The sequence below is a fragment of the Pogona vitticeps genome, chromosome 2, assembly GCF_051106095.1.
Source record: "Pogona vitticeps strain Pit_001003342236 chromosome 2, PviZW2.1, whole genome shotgun sequence".
Lineage (NCBI taxonomy): Eukaryota > Metazoa > Chordata > Lepidosauria > Squamata > Agamidae > Pogona > Pogona vitticeps.
Genome location: NC_135784.1, coordinates 296,044,815 through 296,069,427, shown reverse-complemented (window position 1 = coordinate 296,069,427; position 24,613 = coordinate 296,044,815). Strand labels below are relative to the sequence as shown.

Below are 24,613 nucleotides of genomic sequence, written 5' to 3'. Positions count from 1 at the left end.
GCTGGATTAAGCTGACGGTTGCAACGGGAAAGGCATTTTAAAACTCAGCGTGTTCATTTCCCTGAGTGGACGGAGGGAATCATTGTTCCAAATACTATAAAAAGCAGGTGCTCCTCTAAGCAGGACAGCTGAATGTCTTTATTCTTATAATAACCCTTCCCCTACCTGGTACCATCAGGTGTGTAGGCTACAACCTCCATCACACCAGAACCTTATTGACCATGGCATAATGTGAATTTTTAGGCCAAACCATCTGGAGGGCATTAGATTGGGGAAAACATCTTAAACCTTTGGAGATATACCTTCCAACGGTGTCCTTACACATTCATGCGTCCCTACTTTATCCTGTTAAGTGACCGCCTCGGTTTCTCTCTTTTTTCCTACGGTGTACAAACTTTCTTTCCACAGCAAATGCTTTGTAGATCCAGCGAGCACAAAAGGGACATTGTTTATGATTTGTTTACTCAGTCTGAAAATATGTGACATATTACATGCAGAATTCATATTTGTATAAATAGGTCAAAATATCGTGGGAAGAGGGGGCAGAAAATAACATGGGCGTTGGTTCCCCCAAACTGTCTCTGAACTTAAATAGTCTGAATAGCCTTGGCAACAGTCGCACTGGGTTGAATGTGCTGTCGCTGAATGCCAGGTCAGTGAAAGGGGAAATCTTAGCTATCTAGTACTGTACTTGATTCTGGATGAACCTGGTTTACTATAAAGAGGCCAGGCTGGATGAGGCTGGAGGAGTCAGTCTTTCCCTGGTTGCCCATCTGAGTTCTCTGTGCTACAACAAGCTAGACTAGATGGGTGGGTTGGGGCAGAGTTGCAGTGGTCTTTTGTTATTACACCACCACCACCACCACCCATCAGATGCCTTGTTCATGGTTTTCTTGGTTTGAGAGTGTTCATCTGAAAGTGAGTGCCTGGGACAGAACAGGGATTCTGTTCTTGTACTGCCCACCCTGTTGCTCAACAGTCTTCCCTGCCGGAGCTGTTCAGGTTGGTCTATGGGGTGATGTTGGAGCCCCCTCAGATTCTTCTCCTGGGGAATTTCAACATCCATGCCAAGATTGGCTTACCTGGGCTGGCTCAAGGCTTCAAGTCCTCCACGAGGACCACGAGGCAGCCCCAAGTGGTATCAGGTCCCACTCGTGTTGTAGAGTGCTCTCTAGATCTGGTTTTCTGTGCTGGGTGAGTTGATAACAATCTGGGTGTGGAGGAACTTTCTGTAGTTCCATTGTCATGGGCAAATCATATCCGGTTTAGACTTTATTGAAACTCAAAGCCCCCACAGTAATGGGGGGGGGCCTCATTAAGATGGCCCACCCCTGGAGCCTAATGGATCCAAATGGTTTCCTTACAACTCTTGGAAAGTGTCCTGTCGCCTCAGCAGATGGTTCTGTCGAAACACTGACTGATCTCCGGATTGATTTCTAAGTATCGCCTCCCATGGAGTGGAGCCAAATTAAACGCTTTGTTAAATAAGGAGTTAGCAGTGATGGAATGGATGGGATGGAGACAATAATGGTGGAAAACTCAGAGTGAATCCAATTGAACATGGGTTAGAGCACATACTCAGGGGGACATGGAAGGAACCTCCCCAAAGAATGAGAGGACTGTGAATACATTCAGGCATCCCCTGGGCAAAGGCAGCATCCTATCAACCAGCCCCTTTGCTCTGGAAGCACCACTGGATCATGAATGAAGAAGACCTACTCTGTGGCAGTGTAAGCGATGGAGAGACTGTTCTTCTCTGCTGCCATTGTGGCTGCACAAAGCTGGCCAGAGGAGCTGTTTTAGGTGGTCAAGGGCTTATTCCATGTCCATCCACAAGAACAATATGCAGGCCATTCAACAGAGATTTGGCTATAGTGACACATGCCTTACTCACATTTATTTATTTATTTATTTATTTATTTATTTATTTATTTATTTATTTATTTATTTATTTATTTATTTATTTATACCCCGCCCCTCTATTTATACCCCTCATTAAAAATACAATTACTATATTAGTTAAAACAATTAATTTAAGAAAGGATTACCAAGATGGGGTAGGATAAGGAAAGAAGAAATAAAAAAGACTTAGCTGACTGGAGGGAAGGCCTGCCTAAATAGCCAAGTTTTTAACTGTCTTTTAAAATACCCAGCGAGGGTGCCAGCCGAATTTCTGTTGGAAGGGCGTTCCACAGCCAAGGGGCCACCACCGAGAAGGCCCGGTTTCTAGTTTTTTCCTTCCGAGCCTCTCTCAGCGTCAGACCCCTCTAATTTCATCATAAGTTAAGAAGTCCAGTGGGTGCTATTTTTATATTCTTTTACAAGTCTTATAAATGCTTTTAAAATTTTCTCTGAGTTAGAGTTTTAATACTGCTACATGTGACTGTGTTTTAATGATCTATTTAAAGTTTCTGTTTGCTTCTATTATGAGTGAGCCACCTTGAATCCCCTGAGCAAGAGAAAGGTAGCATAAAAATTAATTAATTATACTGCAGCAAATATTTCTAAATATTCTTTGCAGCTCTTTCATTGCCAAAGGCAATCCCCAAAACTGTACATGTTAGATTTTATAAACACCTGCAAAAGTAATCTTGTCATTTTATTCCAACCTAATGCAAATGGTGTAATTTGTGGATTGGGGGGCTGGGGGGCGTTTGCATCAAACAGTATCTGTTGCATGCCAAGCCAGTTGCGTTATGTTTGCAGATATAACTAAAGGGATTTTGCTCAATATCATCATAAAGATTAAGAAAGAAGGATAAAAGCCACAACAGCAGCAAAGATAAAATACACCATCTAAATCCACATTAAGTTGTGTATGCCTAGTTCAGTTTGAAATCTTAATTATTAACTGCAAATGAAAAGCACACAGGACCCACTGATTTCAAAAAGCATACAGATACTATAATGTTCATAATGAAAAATCAGCCTTTCACAGCAGCAAAATTCCACCTGGGATCAAATGCAGAGGTGCTCTGCCAGACAAAAATGTGGCAACCTTAAGTCAACTGTGATTATTCCAATGGCAAATAAGAAATGGCAGTAGGCTTCACATCTAAATGGATTTTTTAAAAAGTGACTTTGTTTTGTGATCCCTGTTTCCAACAAGCAGTTCATAGTTTGAAAACCACTCTACTGGGCTCAGTTTTTACTGTTTGAGAAGTGTAGGTGAGTTAAAATATCTTGTATTTCCATATTTGCTTTATATAAAATATATAAGAAGAAAATAAGGCAATGAAAGCAGCACAACTGGCTACTCCACATCAGATTTCCAGGCAGAAACGAATCTTGCAATACAAGATCCCAAGGTAAGAATGGATGATACCTTTATTAGATCTCTAAAAATATTGCAAACATAAGGTTTTGAAGTATAAGATTATTTCAAGCAGATCATCTCTCTCTCCCTCTCTCCCTCTCTCTTTCTCTTTCATTTCCATGCACTTCTGATTCTTCAAAAGCATGAATGAGCAAATCTGTTCAAGTTCTCCTTGTTCTATCTATGGAAAAATGTGTGAATTCCCATAGGTTCTTCTACTATATATACCGGCTAAATTCAGTAGGCATCGTTATTACCAACAGACAAAAAGACCATATTTTACCTGCCTCCCATGCATTAAAAAAAGACTCAACAACTGTCATTTAGCAGACCAATATAGTTCAATGCATGCAGATTCTAGATTTTTAAGAGCTAAATCAGCACTCTACTTGGATGGACAAATAATATTTTGCTTTTCACTCACAATGGAATTTTTAAAATCTTGTTTCACCCCCCCCCCATCTGATATATAATAAAATTGTGGATGTCGGTCCTTTCTTTTTCTTTTTTTAATGACCAAATAAAATTTTCAACCATCCCAATTTGAAAGTGAAGCCCTTACATGGATCTGCCAAATATTCATCTGGAGACCCACCCACCTTTCCTAGTGAACAGCTCCCTTCCAAATCCTGAATTCAAAACTGTAGTGGTAGGCCCATTCCCAGTGATCATGCGTCAAGAAATTCTAAATAAATAGGGGCTTCGCTGTTTGTTCCCCACCATGCACAGAATAAATGCATAGACAGAGGATTCGGCTATTACCCCACCCATGGAGTCAGCAGCATCTGAAAGAAAGAGAGGGGCTACATGTATGCAACTCTATTTATACAGGCTCTCTGCCAAAACTTAGAATTATTACTTTATTGGACCACAACTCTAAAAATCACCCAGGCAATAAGACTAGTGGTTGGCTTAGATTTGGAGAGCTATTACCTCCAAATACTTTTTCAATCTGGGCTCTCTATGCTAGGAATGGAGAACCTTTGGCCCACCAGATGTTTTAGACGTCATGTCCCACTTGCCCCAGCCGCTATGGCCTATGGTAAAATGATTCTGGGATTTGTAGTCCAAAGCCTTTGGCTTGCCCATCGTTCCCCACCCCTGCTCCGTACAACCTGCTTGACCCTGACCACTGAACTTGTATTTTTTAGATGTAAGCCTAAATAGTAGGTTGGCTGATGAGTTTATTTTCTGAAAAAGAGATGAACTGCTGACATGGCTTTGATACTGATGAACACATAAAGATAGAAAGTAACACAGATTCTCCTTCTATACTTAGAATCTAAGTCCAGCTGTTAAAACCTAATAACCGAGCTTTAACTCTGCCATGCCTTTCAGCTGCAGTCAGTTGTCACGCAATGCCCTGCCCTGAAGATAAAAAAGAAAATGTTTTAAAAACTTCTCTACGCCTCTGTTCTTGCCAAGTCAAAGGTATCTGGCTTCAAAGCAGCTTTAGTGTGTTTCTTTCTAGTTTTCTCCAGGGTTAAGGTATTTGTTGTAACACACTCAATGTCACTATTTTGTGTAAAAAAAAAAAAAGTAACCCCAGCTTACTGTTTTTGTGTGTTAATAAGTTGCAGGAAGAATGCAAAATGCTGATAAATGGAAAGGGACCTCCTGGCAAATTAAAGAACTCCCAGAGTATTACAGCATAGGACTACATGGAGTCCATTTATGAAATGGATAAAATATGAATCCTGAGTTATGTTGAGAAAAATGCAACCTTGCATGCTTCTCCTTTAACACTGGGTCTCTGTGGGCAGCACCATTGCATCTGCCCTTAAAGTCTTTTCCCTCTTTGCCTCAGAATCTCTGGGACATCTCCTTCCTTTCTGTTGCTTCCTTTGTGACCTCCTCTCCTCTCTCCTCCACTTTCTGCTCTCCAAAGGCAGACATGTGGAGACAGAGCTCAGTGTCGTACATATAAAGGAATAAAGCCATGTAGATAAAGGGCCTTTTTTGGGTCTGTCTGTTAACCAAGAAGCAACCAGAATGATCATTTTTCCTTTCCAAGGGAAGGGCTAAGAATGGGTAAAAATGGGCATATCTCCCCATACTTTTCTCTGCACTAAAACATGCACACATTTCAAATCCATCCTACAAGTTACATGTGGGTGGTTCAGGGTTGGTGAGTATAAACAGTGAGGTTACATGGAAATGAAATGTATAAAGTGACAATTATGTTATTAACAATGGACCTTCACAAAATAGTTGGTGATTTAACAGAAACAATCTTGTCTTCTACTACAAGCCACAAGTAATACTCTTGCTGTGCTGTAATTCAAGAGTTTCATGCTGTGAAGTTCCCTTATTCATTCATTGTCACCTTGAGGCCAGTTTCAGAGTGTTTGTTGACATTTCTGTTTCTTCAGCATTGCTGGAACTGATGTCAGATTTCTGTTCATTTATTCTTTTATGGACAGACCAACTTTCAGGCCCTCCCATTAGACAGGGTGAAACATTCATCTCAGGCAGCAGAGTGAAAAGAACAATGAACCAACCCCTCCTCTTGTTGGGAAGACCTCCCCTCCCTTGTTTCAAAGAACCTTAGAGCCTGTCCACACCAGCATATAGTTATGATATATGAAAACCTGATGGTACTCGTTGGCATGAAAAGACCTCACCCACTTGCATTTCTAACTTCGATTGATCCATCCTTCTCCTTTAAGAGCTGTCTTGCACTCAACTGGCACAGCGCTAGAGCATGCCATCTTTTTGGCACAATTTATTGAGAAGCAAAATAGTCATTTGTTTGGACTGGTCTTTGCAGAGTGGTACTTTCACCAAAATGACACCAGGGGCAGCGATAACTGAGAAGACAACCCTCTGATGTATTAGGTGGGTTGTGGCAGGGAGAGTAGAGAAACCCCCTCATCTGTTTTCATATTCTTTTATTCAATACGTCATTTAATCTTTTAACAAACAAACAAAGGGCAGTCACCTCAGCCTCCTGAATTAGATCTGAGGGAAAAGGCAGGGAAGGAGGCTATGTTGTCTCCTTAGGCTCTTCCCCACAAAGCAGCACATCCCCAGGAGAGCCCTAGCTGAAGAGAAAAGCTGGAAAATGGGGTGGGGGGAGGTTAGCCTCCCTTCTGTCTCCCCAACCTTCACCCTCATAGTCCTCCCTTATAATGCAGCTGTCTTTTGCTACTGTTGCTGCTGCCTCCTTACTCACAAGTAAACCAGGTAAACCTTGCTTTGTATGGATTTGTAGCACAATCTCCAGTGTGGACAAAAAAGATTGAGAGTTAAAATAGATTGCACTTAAGAGAAGAACCGTTTTAGCAGGAACTGGACTGCACTGAATTTCCCAGTGTGGACAGGTCCATACTCTTTAGAAAAGGCTGCTGCCTGCCCCCATTGTTGTAGCACATTTCAGAGCAAAGAGGACAATGTGGCTGCTTCATTATCATCTTAGAACTGGAAAGGCCCCTGTAGATCATCAAGCCCAATCCTTGTTAAGGAGGCACAGTGGGGAACCGAACTCACAATCTTTGGCTCAGCAGTCAGAGACCTAAGCTATGAGTCTATGCACCTGTATCTCAGACAGTGAGACAGCTTCTACCTCTCTAGATTTGTGGCTTATATTGAATATTGAAGGGTTATGGTGTCAGATGATACCATATGTGCAGAGTTGGGGAAAATCACCTTTAAAAAAAAATATAACTCCCAGGATATCCAATTCAGTACAGTATAGTCAATGGGCATGCTGGCCAAGATAGTCTAGTAAACATTTCCTGTCTCTGAATATCTCTTTCTAGAGTACAAATGGGAGTGACTTTCTCAGAGAACATTTATCTCTGAGTAGACACAATCCAATCGACAAATGTTTAAGTCCCATTGATTTTAGCAGCTCTGAGTTAAATGCCTGTCTAAATGTCTCACGTTGAACTGAACGGTGCTCTGTATGCATACATGTACACAGATGGGGTGAAGCGAATGCAATCTGCATGCATATATATAAATGGGACATGAGAAATAAGAGGATAGCTGTAATCTGATCCACACATTAGTATAGGAGGTACAGATTAGTTTATTTTGCTTGGAAATTTCGACTTTTCTTTTTTCTTTTCTTTTTTCTTTTAATGATTTTTGGTCTTGTGGGGATTTTGTGTAGTTTCAACTTATATATTTGCATATTTCTGTAAAATACACAACACTGAAATTAATTTTCAGCTTGCTGCATAGACTAGCACTGCATGGGTTACCGTGTTTTTGCGATCAATCATCCTGCACTATTTTGCCTGCTTTTTCAATTTGATTATTTTCACAATTTGCTAATTTTGTGCGGAAGCATTTTGCACAAAATGTAGAAAACACGGTAGGAAGAAAGAAATACTTGTCTCAAGTCTTGCATTGGATGCAAGCATGACTGAGGTTAAATTCTCATATAACGCTGAGACGCCTTTTCTTGATTCTTAGTCAAAGTCTCAGTAACGGCAATTTTTCCATATTCCCACTGCTAGAATCCCTAAGTTTTAAGACTTCAGTATAGTAGGACATGTTTTCTTTTGCCCTCAAGCTTTGCTTTATCATTTCTAAAACAGTTTTGGGGGGAAACTTGCCCTAGCCTAAAATAAGCATGAGCCGCCACCCCCCCCAATACTGCTGGACACTTTCTCCTGAAGATCTTAAGAAAGAACACAAACAGACCACACACACATCATCTACCCTATAGATTTTTTCTTTCATATGGCCCATGCCAGATTTTAGGTGTCATAATGCTGAGCCAACCTGTCCTATTTTGCTGTCCTAAGTGGAGCTTTGTTGCAAATGATCTGTCACAAAACCAACCCAGTAACTAATGATACATGTTTTAATCTCTTGATCTATTTATTCTTGGATGGCCTTCCAATGTCTTGGCTATTGCTTGTTAAACATCAACTTTTAAGACGAGCATCAGTGTGTGTCCCTGTTGAGTTTATATTCCCCAACATCCTTCTCCCACCCAAGTATGTGTGGGATTCAGGCATCTGATTCTGTGAGCTACAATCCATTACATCTTAAGGGCTCTTTTTTAGTTTTGTTGCCACAGAGTAATGCTGGAAGTAAAAAACTAAAAAAAGCAAAGTTAAAGAAGCATTTGCTGTCTTTTGCTATATATCTTTTGCAGGCACCTCATCGTGCTTAGTAGCAGGTCTGGCCTTGATGTGTTTTTTTTTTACTATATAGATAGGTTTTCAAAAAGTACCATTGTTATGCGCATGTGGACCTACACAAAAATACACAGAGACCTGTTGGTTAATATTTCAAATTTCTGCCTTGCCTGCTTTCTCTTTCTTTCTCTTTGCTTTTCCAAGAGAGACATATCTTTATAATTTTGGACAGAATTTCTGGATCCTTGAGATAGGAAGCAGAAGATAAATAACAAATCTGTTATAAGAAAGCTTACTTTTTGAAGTTTATTTTCATTTTATTTTTTTAAGAGTCTTACCTTTGGGAGTCTGTACTTTTCTCGCATGTGAACTCTCAGGACGGCTCTTTCGGCCTTTTTTTGAGCAAAGGCTGCATCCCGTTCCATTCTGAAAGCAAAAAATGGGATGTTTTGTAGTTGTGGATTGAGCATACTGTACTTTCTATATACCATGCTTGCTTCAAACTACCTCGAGAGGTAGCATGAGGCAGAAAACATGGCATCATAGGTTTGTACAGAGGTGTCATAGAGCATCCGGTGCAGCTGTCAGCTTAAGAAATTAAAAACAGGCCTCACATGTCCCCCACAAATTCCCTTTCAGCCTCTGCTTAATGTTTCTCCTGGAAACATTTTTCTTGATGTTCACCCAGAACCTACTCTCTGCTCAAGACTGACATTACTGCATGGTATCTTTGGACTGCTGCCGGTGACCCTCTGCCTGGAGTTTGGGAAACTTAGAGTTTGGGAATTTTAGACTACAGTTCCCAGAATTTCCTAGTCAGCAAGGGGATTCTGGGAATTTTTGTCAGAATACCCAATTTTTCCAACCTCTATCCTGGCCCTACCCTTCCCTTTGAGAATATTTTTATCTAAATCAGCCATTTTACATCCCCAGAATGATGCCTCATCAGAGGCTGTGTGGAAAATGTATTATTCATTCATTGCTTCATTGCTAGGCTGTCTTTTTCACAGAACTGGGAGCCAAGGTGGCTATCAGAGCAGTTTAAAATAACAGAATGCTAAACTACAATAAAATCACAAATACTAAAATATAATTAAATCCAGTTCCATAACTAAAATGAAATTAAAATTAAAATTCTTTAAAAGCACTTGATTCCAATAAGTCATAATAATTTGCCTTAAAATAGTCAAAACCAGCACATTAGCTCAGATTGTGTAACTGCAGCCTTTTAATTTCTGAAGGTCTGCATAAATAAACAGGTCTTCTTCTGTTGCCAGAAGGAAAGTGGGCAGGGTTCAAACCTAGCCTCTCTTAGCAAGGAGTTCCACCGCCTTCATGCTGCCACTGAGAAGGCTAGGCCCTCTATCAGGTCCCTCCTGGACAGCCCTCTGAAGGTAGTAGGGCCATCAGAAGAACCAGCTGATTTGAAAACCCAGGGAAGCATCCACAGTCTTTCAAATAATGTGAATGCTGGTTCTCAAACCCAGTGGTTCTTAACCTTTGTTACTCGGATGTTTTTGAACTGCAACTCCCAGAAACCCCAGCCAGCACAATTGGTGGTGAAGGCTTCTGGGAGTTGCAGTCCAAAACTCCTGAGTAACCCAAGGTTAAGAACCAGTGCTCAAACCCATCTGTCTAGTGCTGCCTCCCAGTAAGCCAGAGGTAGCTCACCTAGATAGATAGGAGGTATGACCAACCAGGAGTTGGCTTCACTAAAACCTCCTCAATTCTGGAGCCAAACCTACCTCCTTGTTCTGCATAGCAGCAGAGAACAAGAACAATCTGATTCCACTTTCGCTGCTAGCTGTAGTTTTAAAAATAACTTTCTCAAGTCAGAGGTGGTGAATAGAGATGGGCACTTATCGCAGTTTGGCACTTTGGTGGATTGGGCCCATGGTGGCATGGGCACCCTGGATTCCACACCCTGCGTCCTCCTGCAGGTGCCCTGTCAGAAGCAGAGCCAAGGGTCTCCTTGCTCTGCCTCAACTTCTGAGTGGGCGCCTGCAGGGGCAGATGGGACACACAGTCCAGGTCACATGCACAACACCTGTGAGCCCAATCCGCCAAACTCTGCTGAAGTGCCAAACTGTGGTAAATGTCCATCTCTAATGGCAAATCGATGGGAAGTGATGAAAAACCTAGACAGCATCTTAAAAAGCAGAGACATCACCTTGCCAACAAAGGTCTGCATAGTCAAAGCTATGGTTTTTCCTGTAGTGATGTATGGAAGTGAGAACTGGACCATAAAGAAAGCAGACCGCCGAAGAATTGACGCCTTTGAATTGTGGTGCTGGAGGAGGCTCTTGAGAGTCCCCTGGACTGCAAGGAGAACAAACCTATCCATTTTGAAGGAAATTGACCCTGAGTGCTCACTGGAAGGACAGATCCTGAAGCTGAGGCTCCAATACTTTGGCCATCTCATGAGAAGAGAAGACTCCCTGGAAAAGACCTTGATGTTGGGAAAGTGTGAAGGCAAGAGGAGAAGGGGACGACAGAGGATGAGATGGTTGGACAGTGTCATCGAAGCTACCAACATGAATTTGACCCAACTCCGGGAGGTAGTGGAAGACAAGAGGGCCTGGCGTGCTCTGGTCCATGGGTCATGAAGAGTTGGACATGACTTAATGACTAAACAACAAACATAGCAAATCATCAAGTCCTTTGCTGTAGCCAGCAAAAGGTCTTGCTTGTCCACCTCTGTATCTCAAGACACTTCTCTCTCTCTCTCTAAATGTATAATTATTGTCAGAGCATTTCAATATACTGAAGGTTCGTATCAATTACATATATTGATACAATCCTTCTGTATGCTACAGTGCTCAGATGGTTCCATCCATTCTGCTTGACGGTGTCTCTATGGCTTCCTCTGCTTGAACTGCCAGTGCGGTCGTAGTGTTTAAGAAGCCTTTTCTACTTTTCAATCTCCTTCTTGGAGGCTGGCGTTCAGATAAAGAACAAGCCACATTTTGTACTGCCTTTCTTCATTATTTGCATAAAAATACCAAAAAAGAAGAAGGAGAAGGAGAGAGGAGAGCTAGAAGCTTTGTGACTGTCCAGATATGTTCTTAACCTAAGGGTTAAGAACACACTGAAAATGTGTTCCCATCCCTCTCTGTGTTATCATCTAATGCCTCCAAAGCACACGTTTTTGCCTTACGTGTTGTGTTGGATAACTCAGCATATTTCTGGAATGCAGAAATAGGAAGAGAAGGAAGATGATCCCCAAAATCCACCTCTTGTTTGTTCTTTGGAGACAAAAGAAGATACCTAGAATGGCCAGAATTCATTCCCAGAATTCTGGATTCCCACACTCCCTAGAAAAAGATTTTCTAAGGCAACCCTTAGACAACCACACAAGATTTGTTAAAATTTTCCAGTAAACCTGGCAGAGAGCAGATCTGTCAGTGGTTATTATCTATGATACTTAAACAGAGCTTCCATGTGCAGAGGCAGTGTGTCTCTAAATATCATACTGAATATAAAGAACATGCATATGTGTGATGGAGGGGCTGCTATTTGTGCTTTGCACTCCACAGACAAAGCCAAGTGGTTTTCCATGGCTGAAATGGAATACAGGAAGCTACCGTATTTTTCACTCCATAAGATGCATTTCTCCATAAGACGCACCAAATTTTTAGGAGAAGAAAACAGGAAAAAATAATCTGTTTTCTTCGCTCCATAAGAAGCACAGACTTCCCCCCCCCCTATTTTGTGGGGGAAAAGTGCATCTTATAGTGCGAAAAATACGGTATGTCAGAAGTTTAGTCTAACCCAGAAGGCCTCCTTTATTCATCAGATATGAATTCTGGGAGTGTGTTGGATATTCATAGGCAAACTGGAGGCAGTGACATTTGTAAGAAGGAGACACGAGTCTCCTTCTTACGATTTGGAAGCACAGATGCTCATCATGACAGTCCCAACGGCCACCCCTCCCCATAAGGAGAGTTCAAAAATTTAGACTGCTGCATTAGTCATATCAACAGATGAAAAGCAAGTCTGTTGTGGGGCTAAATTTATTTATTTAAAATATTTCTATCCAGCCTTTCTCCTTAAGAAGGACCCAAGATGGCGTACATCATTAAAAGACAATATTAAAAACAAAAAACAGTGAGTATACAAATATTAAAAAGGATCAAACAGATATCACCACTAAAAGACAGTAAATAAAAGCAACACCAAAAATGCTTTCAAAGCAGGAAGGCACAACCATCCATTTAAAAACTCAACTTGGGCAGTTAGTCATTAAAGAAAATCTTCTTCTCCAGTTGTTGTATGGCCAGATGCTTGCTGGTCTTCCAATTGAGTACTGGGAATTGAAATATCTTCCACCATCACACCTGAGGGAATCAGGCTGAATCTAAAGATGAGGACAGACCTCTGGCACACAGAGACCTATCTATCCTCCAGGAAAGCAGAGAGGTCAGAAAATGCAGTCACACGGTTGCACCTGCTACCTGAGGCAGCTGCCTCACTCTGCCTAATAATAGGTCTGGCCTTGTTTAATAATAATAATAATATGTCGTCAAGTCAATTTGGATTTACAGCACCCCTTTTCAGGGTTTTCCAGGGACAGAATACTCAGTTTCCTTCTAATTTTAGACTCCTCTCCCTCCATGTGCTGCTGGCTTTAAAAAGCTTTTGTTTCTGTTTTTTTTTTTCATTAGAGTTTCTCCTTGGACAAATCGATGTTGGGCCAAAGGAGCAGTGATAAAACAGAATTGTCACTGCTGTAGAAATGCCGTGGCAAACACTGTTATACAAAAGAAAGAGTGTGCCTGAGTAAAAAGAGGCGACTCTGTTCAGAACCAATCTAGCATACTTTGCTGCTCGAAGGAGAGTAACAAATCACACCCCACCAACCCAAGGTACATATTTTGGCACTGGAGGTACAAATTCTCGCTTTCTCCGATATTTGCATCTGTTAAAAACACAGGTGCACACTTCTGGCATATTTGGTTGGCACTCACAGCAGCAGTACATAGGGGGGAAAAGTGAACTGTGTACGGCTAGGACGTGAGTGGAAAGTGGCACCTCAAAGAGCCGTGGAAGAACTACAGGAAGGTCAAGCTGCCTTACACCAGGTCAGACTGTTGGCCCCTCTACTCTGTAATGTTTACTCTGGCAGCTGCTCTCTAAGGCCCCAAGGCCAAATTGTAGTTGCAATCCAATATGAATCAATACTCTGCACTGACTTTTCACTGAAAAATCTTCCTCTTGGGCTTTCATTTGCACCCAGAAAATGCTTTCTACTTTAACACAGAAACATGATTGATAGTGGAAGCAGAAGGGCTGCTTTTCCTTTAAAATAGAAGTGGTCACCTAGAGGATTAACAAAAGTGTGATCAAGAGTGTCCTCTCTCCCCCCCCAATCTCCTTTTTCTGAAGTGAGTGCTAATAAGATATATCCTCCCACTGCACATCTTGTTGTTGTTTAGTCGTTTAGTTGTGTCCGACTCTTCGTGACTCCATGGACCAGAGCACACCAAGCCCTCTTGTCTTCCACTGCCTCACAGAGTTGGGTCAAACTCATGTTGGTAGCTTCAGTGACGCTGTCCAACCATCTCGTCCTCTGTCGTCCCCTACTCCTCTTGCCTTCACACTTTCCCAACATTAGGGTCTTTTCCAGTGAGTCTTCTCTTCTCATCAGATGGCCAAAGTATTGGAGTCTCAGCTTCAGGATCAGTCCTTCCAGTGAGCACTCAAGGTTGATTTCCTTCAAAATAGATAGGTTTGTTCTCCTTGCAGTCCAGGGGACTCTCAAGAGCCTCCTCCAGCACCAGAATTCAAATTCTACCTCCCCATTTTCCTTTCCTAACTTTCCTAGAGATCACTGGTTCTGCAACAACCAAAGACAAGGTAGGCCTCTTCGTTTATATCTGGCCTTCTCCTTTGTTACTCTTATGTAGCGATGTGCAGATTTTTGCTTTTGGCTATAATTATACAGTGGTGCCTCGCTTAACGAGTGCTCTGTTTAACGACGAATCCGCATAGTGATGTGAATTTTGCGATCGCAAAAGCAAACACATTGTGACGTTTTAAATGGCCAAAAATCACATTGCAATGATCGGTAAGCGTTTCGCTTACCGATCTTCGCATTGTGATGTTTTAAAAACAGCTGATCGGCAGTTCCAAAATGGCTGCTGGAAAAAATGGCCACCTACAGCGTTTCCGCGCAGTTTCCTCGCATACCGGGCGGCGAAAATGGTGGCCATATGGAGGATTTCCACATAGCGGTGAGTTTTCCACCATAGGAACGCATTAAATGTGTTTTAATGTGTCCCTATGGGCTTTTTAGTCCCGCATAGCGACAAATCCAGATAGTGCAGATTTTTTCAGAACGGATTATCGTCACTATGTGGGGCGCCACTGTATTCCCAAAACACAAATCTACCCATATCTCTTGTGAACTATACATAGCAGCCTATAAAAAGATGAAAAACGAGGAAGTAAAAAATGGTTCTGTGTCCTGACCCAAAGGTTATGCTTAACATAGACAACTAATTCATAGTCCTAGGCCTAAATCTAATTGCTAGCATATTCTGAATCAATGGGACTTTTAAAGTGGACTCACCATTCACCATTTAATTCCATGGGGCTGCTTTAGTTGAGACCAGCAATTGCATTTAGGCCCTTCTGTTCTGATAAGCCATGCTTCTAAGACCCTACCGCCCAGTGCCCTCTCCTGCTATTACGATTCCCCAATTTTCAACCACATGGCACAGCTGCCCTTTTTTACAGTTGTGGGATATTAAGACTTTAGCAGGTGATGCGACATCTCCATCCTGTGAAAAAGCTGACATTGTGTCTCAAGATCCTAATCAAAGCACAAGAATAGGTGAGGCCATCACTCCCATCCATTAGCAATATACAATGGCTACCTTACAGTAAAGACAGAAAAGCCACCCTAGAACTATGAACATTTCCAGGGATTATTGTTTTGATCTACAAAGGACAGAATAATCCAACCAGCATGGCTTGTGGACATCCTTGCTGGGGCCTCCTGGGTGTGGTAGTCCAAAAATATTTCCCACCTGAGTGCGCAACGCGTAAGGCTGGACTGCTCGATATTTTTTTAGCATAGCTGAGGAAGAGAGGTGACTATTGAGATCTGGGAAAAGTTAGAATTTTGACTCTAACTTGCAGCATTAGGGATTGTAGAGGTCGTAGCGAGCACAAAGATATAATTTTCCAAGCTCTACCAGACTGTACAGACATTCTCAAGAGACCAAAGCACTTTTAATAGAAACTTAGTTAATGAAGTCACAAGTATGTATGGACGTGGCAGTCACTTAATTTTTCCCGGTAGCATGCCAAATAATCTGGCCACTTCAATGGCCAAGCAACACTCATGGTTTAGGGTTAAGTATTACGAGATTTTTCTCATGTATATCTCCTTGGGTTTTTATTACTGATAGCTTGACTACCTTGCTATGCTCTGAATGCTGACAATATGGTTAAGTATATGGAAGTGGAGAAACAAGTGGAAAAAAGGAGAGTCACTGGCTGAAATCTGTTTGATGTAAATTTACACTGCACATGCTGTGTTATACCATCACCTGACAATGGATATTTGGAAAGACATGGGAAAGGGAACCTTTAATATCTGAATATCCCTGCCAGATTCACGGCTGATTATCCAAATTTCCAATATTAAAGGCTCCCCTGCAATACAAGGCTCCCAAAGGCTTCCCAAGAGCAAAAGGGGTCTCTAGGGAGTCTTGGAAGTTGAATGGGGTATGTGGAATAGGACATTTTTAATTAGATTAAATTTAGAATACCTGTCACTGAATGATGACATCATCCAGCTTGTAATATGTAAATTTGCACCAACAGGATTTCAGTTACTGTGTGACCTTTAATATGTCATTCAACCATAGCTAAAATTCATCTGTAGAACTGGGATGTTATAAAGGAGGGAAAAACATTGCATCTGTTATCAAGTTTGCTTGATGATTTAATCACCCATTTAGGTGTGAGTTGCTTCTTTCTACAGTATATGTTGTCCTGGATAAAAAAAATTCACTGAAATAATGAAAAGCATGGTAATTCTGTTTTCTGCTAAGAGGGCAAAACATAATTCAGCTTTGAATATAGCCTCATTTGAAATGCATTTTTGAAAATAATTCTCAAAATATAAACAACATTCCCTCATTCCCAGTTTTAAAGGTTTTAGCAGTGATAAGCAAACTAGGTTGACACTTCTTCACCCTATCCTGCTGCTTGGATATTTCTTGACTTAAAACTCTAATAAGTGCTAAATGTTTTTAAAATTTGCATTTAAGAGTCTGTACATTTAAAGTCCACACACCAAATGGCTATTTCTAAATATAACTCTGGCTTGTCTTAAATTCCATAGGTCATTAACCTTTCACCCATAATCATCTTAGATGTGGGATTTAGTCAACCATTATGTAATTGATCATTAGTGAAATGATGTACTGGAGATTTGAAATTCTATTGTTTTTTGTTTTTTTTAGCTCTGATAGTGCCTGGTTGTAATGCTTTTATTAAACCTTTTATTTTACTGTTTATGATCACACAAATAATTTACTGGTACGATGGGTACATAAATATTCGATTGGCTTTTTTTTTAAAAAAAGCCTGCATCCTCAGAACTACTTGACTTTATTTTAGCAATTGTGAAATTCAAAGGAAGAGTGAAGGACAAATAACAATGCTTGCAATTATCGTTTTTAAGTCAGTTGGATCTCCTTTGCGTAGAAAGCATTAAAGCCACTTCCATTATTCCATAATTGTAATGAATCTCAGAGGCAGAGGGAGATTACTTTAAGCCTTCTATCTAGTGTTTTTAAAGGCAGGTCTAGAAATCATGCGTATTAACCCAACCTGTATATCTTTGGAACAAATCCAAGTTTGTACAATTTATTTCTGTTTACAAGAAATAAAAAACATGAATAAGTTAAATTAAAACTACCCGAGTAATGTCAGCAAAGGCAAAACCTTGCCATATTTACAAAAAAAGAGAGTGTTTCTTCAGTGTTTGGTTGGCTAGAGCAGTGGGAAAGACGAAGCTCACAGATGTTACCATTATTATTTTGAAGAAATAGGTGGGATATTATAGATATCTCTCCTTCCTTCCCTCCTAGGAATTTGTTAATTTAAATTCAGTAATTTTACCATGCATGCTCTGGTCCATGGGGTCACGAAGAGTCGGACACAACGACTAAACAACAACAACAACAATTTTACCATGGGAATGGTAAATACATATTTACCATTATATATATATATATATATAATTATTTACCATTATGTATTATATATTTTATATATATATTTACCATTATATATTTTAAATGCAGCTTTCTTAGGCTAAGGAACCTCGGGAACTAAGACAGTCTGAATGAGCTACAAACAGACAAGGTGCGAAAGTACTGTATACTCACTTCTCTTCGATCACTTGTTTTTGATACTCCTCATATTCTTCCCGGGTCATTCCTGCAGCGGCAGCTGGGTCACTCGGAGCAGCTTCCTCTTTGCTTTCTTCGCCCCCTCCACCAAGTCCCAAATTTTTCACCTGGTTACTTATCATACTTTTCATTAGGAAAGCCATTTTCTTCTCCTTGTGCCTTCGAACACGTTTCCCTTTCACAATTTGTGAAACAAACAAAAAAACAGGAAAAAAAACGATGTAAGTCTTTAAAAGGAAAGAATAAAGTAGTCGTCGAATTGAATTTTCAGCAGCCCTGGACAGCTCTTGAAGGGCACAGTGCTAGTGAAAACTCTATGCCAAAAACAGTTAGTCAGCCATAATCTGGATTAAGGCAGCGAAGCCCTTAGTATCCAGAGGCAGATGGTTCAGATTACTCCAGGAAAAAAAAATCATTAGATGCAGCTACCTACTTTTTGTATTAATACTTTAAGCCAATTTTCAATTTTTTTTAAAAAAAGAGAGAAGTCACAGTAGATATTGAGACAATTTTTTCCTTCAAGCACAAACAGTAAACTGGTAAACTGAGCTGTAGGAGGTGATCCTGTTGAGGTAAATGGTAGGACCCGTCTGATTGTATGAACACTGTAGATTGGCTCAGCAAATCATGTTTACTAGACACGGACCAAAGAGATCGTGGAGGGAGAGGAATGTTAACGAGAATCAATAATTTTATTCATTAATATCATTTTATCCCAATGGGACACCGGATTTCAGTCAAGACGTATGGGAAGCCTTGACATCCGAGCGTTCAGCCTGGAGGCAACATGGCCTCTCCCAATTTGAAGAGACCCTTGTCCAGCAGGCCAAGGCGAAGAGGCAGTCCCCAAACCAGCAAAATCAGGGAGCTGGACAGGGGACAGATTGTATTTGTCTTCAGTGTGGAAGGGATGGTCACTCTCGAATTGGCCTTCTCAGCCACACTAGACACTGTTCCAAGACAGAGGACGTTACCATAGGCTCTTGAGACCGAAGGATGCCTACTCACAGCCCTTTCAAATCCTAGATGGTTTGCGGATGGGGCCACTGGAAAAATATACTGAATGTATGTTGGAATGAGGTTCTAGCACAGCACCTGTGCTGGCATCTCTTTAGTGAATGAGTTTGTGGCAGGTGAAGGCTTGGGGGTGGGGGGAAAATCACCCAGGTATTTTTCAGAACCATTACAGTGCCTTTAGATCTTTGCACTTTTATCTTACTTTTAGTTTAGCTTAACTTGGTGGAAGTCTTCCATCCCCTTACTGCTGGCTTTATAGTCTCTTGTCTTCACAAGTGATCGTGTTCTTGTCTTGTTGTTGCACTAGAGACTTTTAATAGAGTGGCCAGAGAACTCTTGCCAGTGGGCTGTCTGAAAGTGCCATGAACAAATAAAATGACGATCTATATATTTTTAAAACAAAATATGCCCTGTAAATCATATTCAAAGCAGACAGGAGCAAGCCATAGCCCTCTGTCCACAACAACTGTGTGACCCACAATGCCATGGAGTTACCAATCTCATCCTCCCACTATCCAGCTGGTCAACCATTGTCTGAGGACATGGAGAGGTGGGGAACACAATGGTATTTGCAGAAGGCAGCAAGGACACAGCACTCTGGATCAGGATTTATTTTCATTTTATTCTTGGGAGGAAAGAGGTATTTTATGTGCCATCAAGTCACATCAGCCTTATAATTACCTTAATAAGGTTTACAAGGTATGAGAGATATTTCAGGAGTAGTTTTCGCACTGCCACTGTCCCACATGTATTTTCAAGGCTGAGTGGTGATTCAAACCCAAATTGCCCAAGTCCTAGTCCGTTATGGTTGTTGTGGGTTTTTCGGGCTCTTTGGCCGTGTTCTGAGGATTGTTCTTCCTAACGTTTTTTGCCAGTCTCTGTGTCCGGCGTCTTCAGAGGACAGGAGTAGCACTCTGTGCTCTGGTGCAGTTTGTTTGGGAGTTGAGTATTTATAATTGTGGGGGTCAGCTTTTGTCCTTTCAGGAGATGGGTGATTATAATGATCAGTGTGTTTTTGTTGTGGGTGTAAGTCCGTTACTTTATCTGCAACAACCACACTGGCTCTTAAGGAGATATGATTCCCCCCTCCACATTTTATTCTGATCTCAGGATACAAAGTAGACAATGTTTCAACCTGTGGAACATAAAATGGTTGAGAAGCATAGTGTTTGCATGGATGCACATGTGTGCAGCCCCTGTCCTTTCAGGGCACTTGCTGATTGAGATATTTTGCCTAGTCTTGCTGTACAGTGACCCAGTAGTACAGTCTGTGGATTGTTGCTATATAAGATCAAAGCCAAACCAAAATTGACATATCAACAGCTTTATTAAGACCAGATGGAATGCACAGAAAGTATGCAAACCCTTGAGGAGCTCTTCACATTAGGGGGTATGAAAAGGGGTGGAGGTCCCAACATTTGGCCAGATGCTGTGCCCGTTAAATTTGAAGTTGGACTCAATTCTAAGATTCCAGATCGAATGAGTCACTAGTATGAGGTGCGGAGGTTATCAAAATTATATGTAGCATATGTGTTGGGTCTCCATTTCTGCAAACACAAAGCTGGCTGTAGCTCAGAAGTCCATCTCTTGCCTTAGGCAAAAGACAGAGGCTGCTGAAAAAGCATAGAGAAGAAAGGTAAGGAACAACACAATCCTTATTATAAGCAGTTGAAGATTACATTGTGGGTTTTGCACTAGGTAAAAAGTCAGCTGAGTCCAATTCATCAATATTATGTAGTGGGTGAAGAGGACAGAATTATAAATGGAGTCCCACTTCAGGCAGCGCAAATGTTTTTCTGGGTGGCCATTTCAGCTTTGAACAGCTGATTACAGCATTTTCCAAAGTACATGGAAAAACAAAGGTATCCAATTCCTCAAAACCAGGGATTGGGCAGAGACCACGTCCCTTCTGAGTACAATAAACTGTCTGGTGCAAAATCCACTTTGTTTCAAACAGAATGGGTATTCTATTGCCTTTCAGGGTATGTACAACACTCATTCAGTGGGACTGCAGAAGAGACCTTCCAGAATTGGTGTTGAGAAAGGTGCATCAACAGAATGCATTTCCAGGATTCTATCCCTACAGAGAAATCTTATTATTATTATTTAATTTGTATTTTTTATTTTCTTTATAAAGGTAGGGTAAGGTAAGGGGCAGCTGGGATAGGGGTACCCTTGGGAGGGGTACATTACAAATCAATGTTTTTCATAGTAATTCTATACTTTCTCTTCTACTAATAGTTCCACATATCATAAATAAATATAAACAACGAGCGAGAGGGAAAAATCAAATTCAGACAGGTATATTGTTATTCTAATTATGTAGCTGATAGTCTTTATCCATCATTTATTCTGTCTCTTCTGCAGCCATACAGATAACTATGTATCAGTCCACTATTCTATCTACCTTGTAACCATGTATATAATTGTGACCAAATTTTCTGGTGGTCTTTTTTCTTTTTTGCATCTAGCCAAACTGATAGTACCATATTTTTTTCCATGTATAAGACTATACTTTTGTCTAAAATTTTAGAGAAAATATTGAGGGTTGTCTTATACACAGAAGTAAGCTGAGGAGAGTACAAAAACAAGTGGAGAGGAAAGCAGGGATCAAATTCTTCCTGCAGGGCTTTGATCCTTGCTTTCCCCTCCACTTGATAATCCTTAGCAAAAGAAAAACAGAGATCAAAGCGCTGCAGGATCGCTTTGATCCCTGCTTTCCCCTCTGCTTGCTAAGTCCCATGGGGCTTAACAAAAGGAGGGGGGAAAGAATCAAAGCAATCCCGTGGCTGTATAAGGGGGAAAGGGATCAAAATGATCCTGCAGTTGTGGGATTGCTTCGATCCCTTTCCCCCTCCTTTTGCTAAGCCCCATAGGGCTTAGTATGAAGGGAGAAAACAGGGACCAAAGTGATCCTGCAGTGCTTTGATCCCTTTCCCCCTACACCTGCTAAGCGCCACTTAGATTTCTTAATTTTGGGTTAGAAAAGTGGGGGTCATCTTATACACAGAAAATTACGGTATGTCCATTTCTGCAGTTTCAAGGATTTTATTTATCACTTCATCTATCTGCGGTGTTCTAGGTTCTTTCCAATGTTTTGCAAAAACTATTCTTGCTGCTCTTATAACATGAATAGTTAAATATGATTTTTGGCAAGATATTTAATAGGAATAGTTCTGGTACTGTCGGTATTGAAGTTTCTAATATCTTTTGTAGCATCTGATTCACTTTACTCCAGAAATCTTATTATTCATAATAACTTATTATTTGCATTCATCTTCTGCCTTAGCTCCATTAAGCTCAGTTGGCATACATGGCTCTCCTGCCCAAGAATTTAGCCCGGTGACATAGCTCAGGCAGACAAGTATGAATGGACCCAAGTTCCCCAGTGAGTTTCATGACCAAGTGGGGATTTAAACCCAGATCTTCTGAGTCACAATCCAGCACTCTAATACAGTAACTACACCACACTGGCTCTATCTTGGAAAGTTACTTTTAAAAAGCAATTCGCAACAGCTCCAAGCCACCCAAATAGATGTTAGGCAGTCTTTTTTTAAAAATGTAACTAGAGTGGTTCTGACCCGACCAGATAGGCGGGATATAAATTAAATAAATAATAATAAATAATAATTAACTTGTTTTTCAAAACTAACTAAAACAATTGCTTTTTGGTTGCTTGACCTCCATATTCCCACCAAACCATCACCAACTTTGACTAACAGAATCACTGGGAGGAAGAAGAGACTACTCTCCTTCCCAAAGCAATCCAGAACCATCAAGACTCACAGGTATTGTTAGGAGAGGGGAAAGAGGTAGAAGCCTCCCTCCATTTCCAGCAATTTCTGCTGGGTTTTCTCATATTCATTGTTGAGATGGTGTGATCCCTGGAGTCAAATATTTGTACACTTATTCTGATGTGTGCATTTATAAAGTAACACAACCAATCCTATGTCAATTGTGCCCTTACATTTTTGGTTGGTGTGGGCTGAGTTGCTCCAAAAATAATCCAACATGCTTAGTTTACTTATAAAGGGAGTTGATCTAAACTAGGATTACAGATACAGGCAAACATCATCAACAGACATCATCCCGCAAGGGCTAGGCTTTCTTCCCATGTGCTCTTGGCCATTGCTGGCCTGGAGATGCATGAACTGGTTGTGTTGAAACAGGTTGTGCAAAATTATGCCAAAAGGCAAGCTATGAACAAGAACTACAAAAGAAATAAAACTGAAATGATGCAAACGATATTCCAAGAAATTGGCAAATGAATGGGCACCCAAATATTGAAACCACTTGTATGGTAATCACTGGGGCAGTTAAGTAATTAATTTTACTGCTAGGGCTTGTAATTTTAGTGACTTTTAATTTGTACATCTTTAAACGAGGAAAATGCATGCTTTGAAAAATAATGCATACCACAGCGTATTTTTTTGGACAAGGAGATGCTGTTATAACATGTACTAACTATTCCAGCCTTAATAACTACTGAAATTATTTCCATATGAATGGACCTCTGCACAGAGCCACCATTTTATTGAATATAAGGGAGGAGTCATTCTTGGCTAATCCTGTTAATTCACTTTAGTACCTTTCTAATTACAGCATGCCCTACTCTTAAAAAAACCAACAGTACAGGATGTTCAGTAATCCAAGCTTATCACTTGTTAATCGGCAGATGTGAACTTTCCTTTTGACAGAAAACATCATCTAAATGGTTACAGAATGGCTTTGCCTAACTTTATAGTAATCAACATACTGAACTGGATGGGCCTTAAGATAACAAAAAAACAGAACCGTAAAGATTGACTAAGGAATGGGATACCGACCGCTTGTCCGACAAAGCGGCTCTGCCTGTATTTATTACATGCATCTTGTCAAAGCTTAGAATACTTGTTTGAGAAGATCATGGTTACTTTAGCTACCAATCTTTTTTAGAACTGTTTAGAGCAGCCTGTCAATTAGATACATGCACTTAACTCAAACAACTTAAAGTAATACTATTGGAAATGATTAGAATCCAATTTGTATGCAGAGAACTCCTTTAAAATTATGCAATGTATTAATTCAAAGAATTATTCTAAGACTCCTGTGTCCCATTCCCACCACCGATAATTTTTTGCAAAATTACAAATTTCAATGAAAGTTGCTAAAAATATGTTTTTATTCAAATATGTTTTTGATGCAAATCTTGGGACACCTTGGTTTTACGTGTACAGGATTGGACAATATAGTTAAATTCTGTTTGCCGATGTTTTCATAACACAACAGTGGACTAAAGAACTCTGTATAGACATGCTCATTATGAGAATTCTGCACTATGCAACTGTGATTTAATATACCTCATTTGACATCACTTCCTTTCCATGTTAGGTTGTAAACTTTTAATATCTGCAGCAGTTAAGGGCAATCAGACATGTTATTACAAACAACCATTTGGAATTAGAACATTAAAGTTCCTCACTTGCACCCATTCACCAGCAACTATCCAACATACTGAGACTGGACTATGAAATGATTAAATCTGACCATACACCATAATGAAAAGTAGCATTTTGCTCAAATTGCCTCCTTCAAAAGGGACAACATTTGAAAGCTGCTTTTTGAAACAGACTTATTTCAACTCTTCTCCACTTCCATTAGTGAGACCAAAATCCTGCAGTCTTCCAGGAGAGAACTGCTTTAGCATTAATTCCTGTCTTTGGGATGTTTCAAAGCTTGTGTTTATTCTACCTGAAAACAACATAACAATACCA

The 24,613-nt window shown here is 40.6% G+C and overlaps 1 protein-coding gene across 1 annotated transcript in view; it reads right to left on the bottom strand.

Moving 5' to 3' along the window:
* The window catches only part of CPLX4 (complexin 4), a 49,830-nt gene extending 27,657 nt beyond the window's left edge, over nt 1–22,173 (bottom strand). The window contains exons 1-2 of the mRNA XM_020804904.3: nt 17,820–22,173; nt 8,751–8,838 (exon numbers count right to left, since the gene is read on the bottom strand). Of these exons, the coding sequence (XP_020660563.1) occupies nt 8,751–8,838; nt 17,820–17,986 (255 nt within the window). The 5' untranslated portion in view covers nt 17,987–22,173. The remainder of the gene's footprint in view (nt 1–8,750; nt 8,839–17,819) is intronic.
* Nucleotides 22,174–24,613: the final 2,440 nt, after the last annotated feature.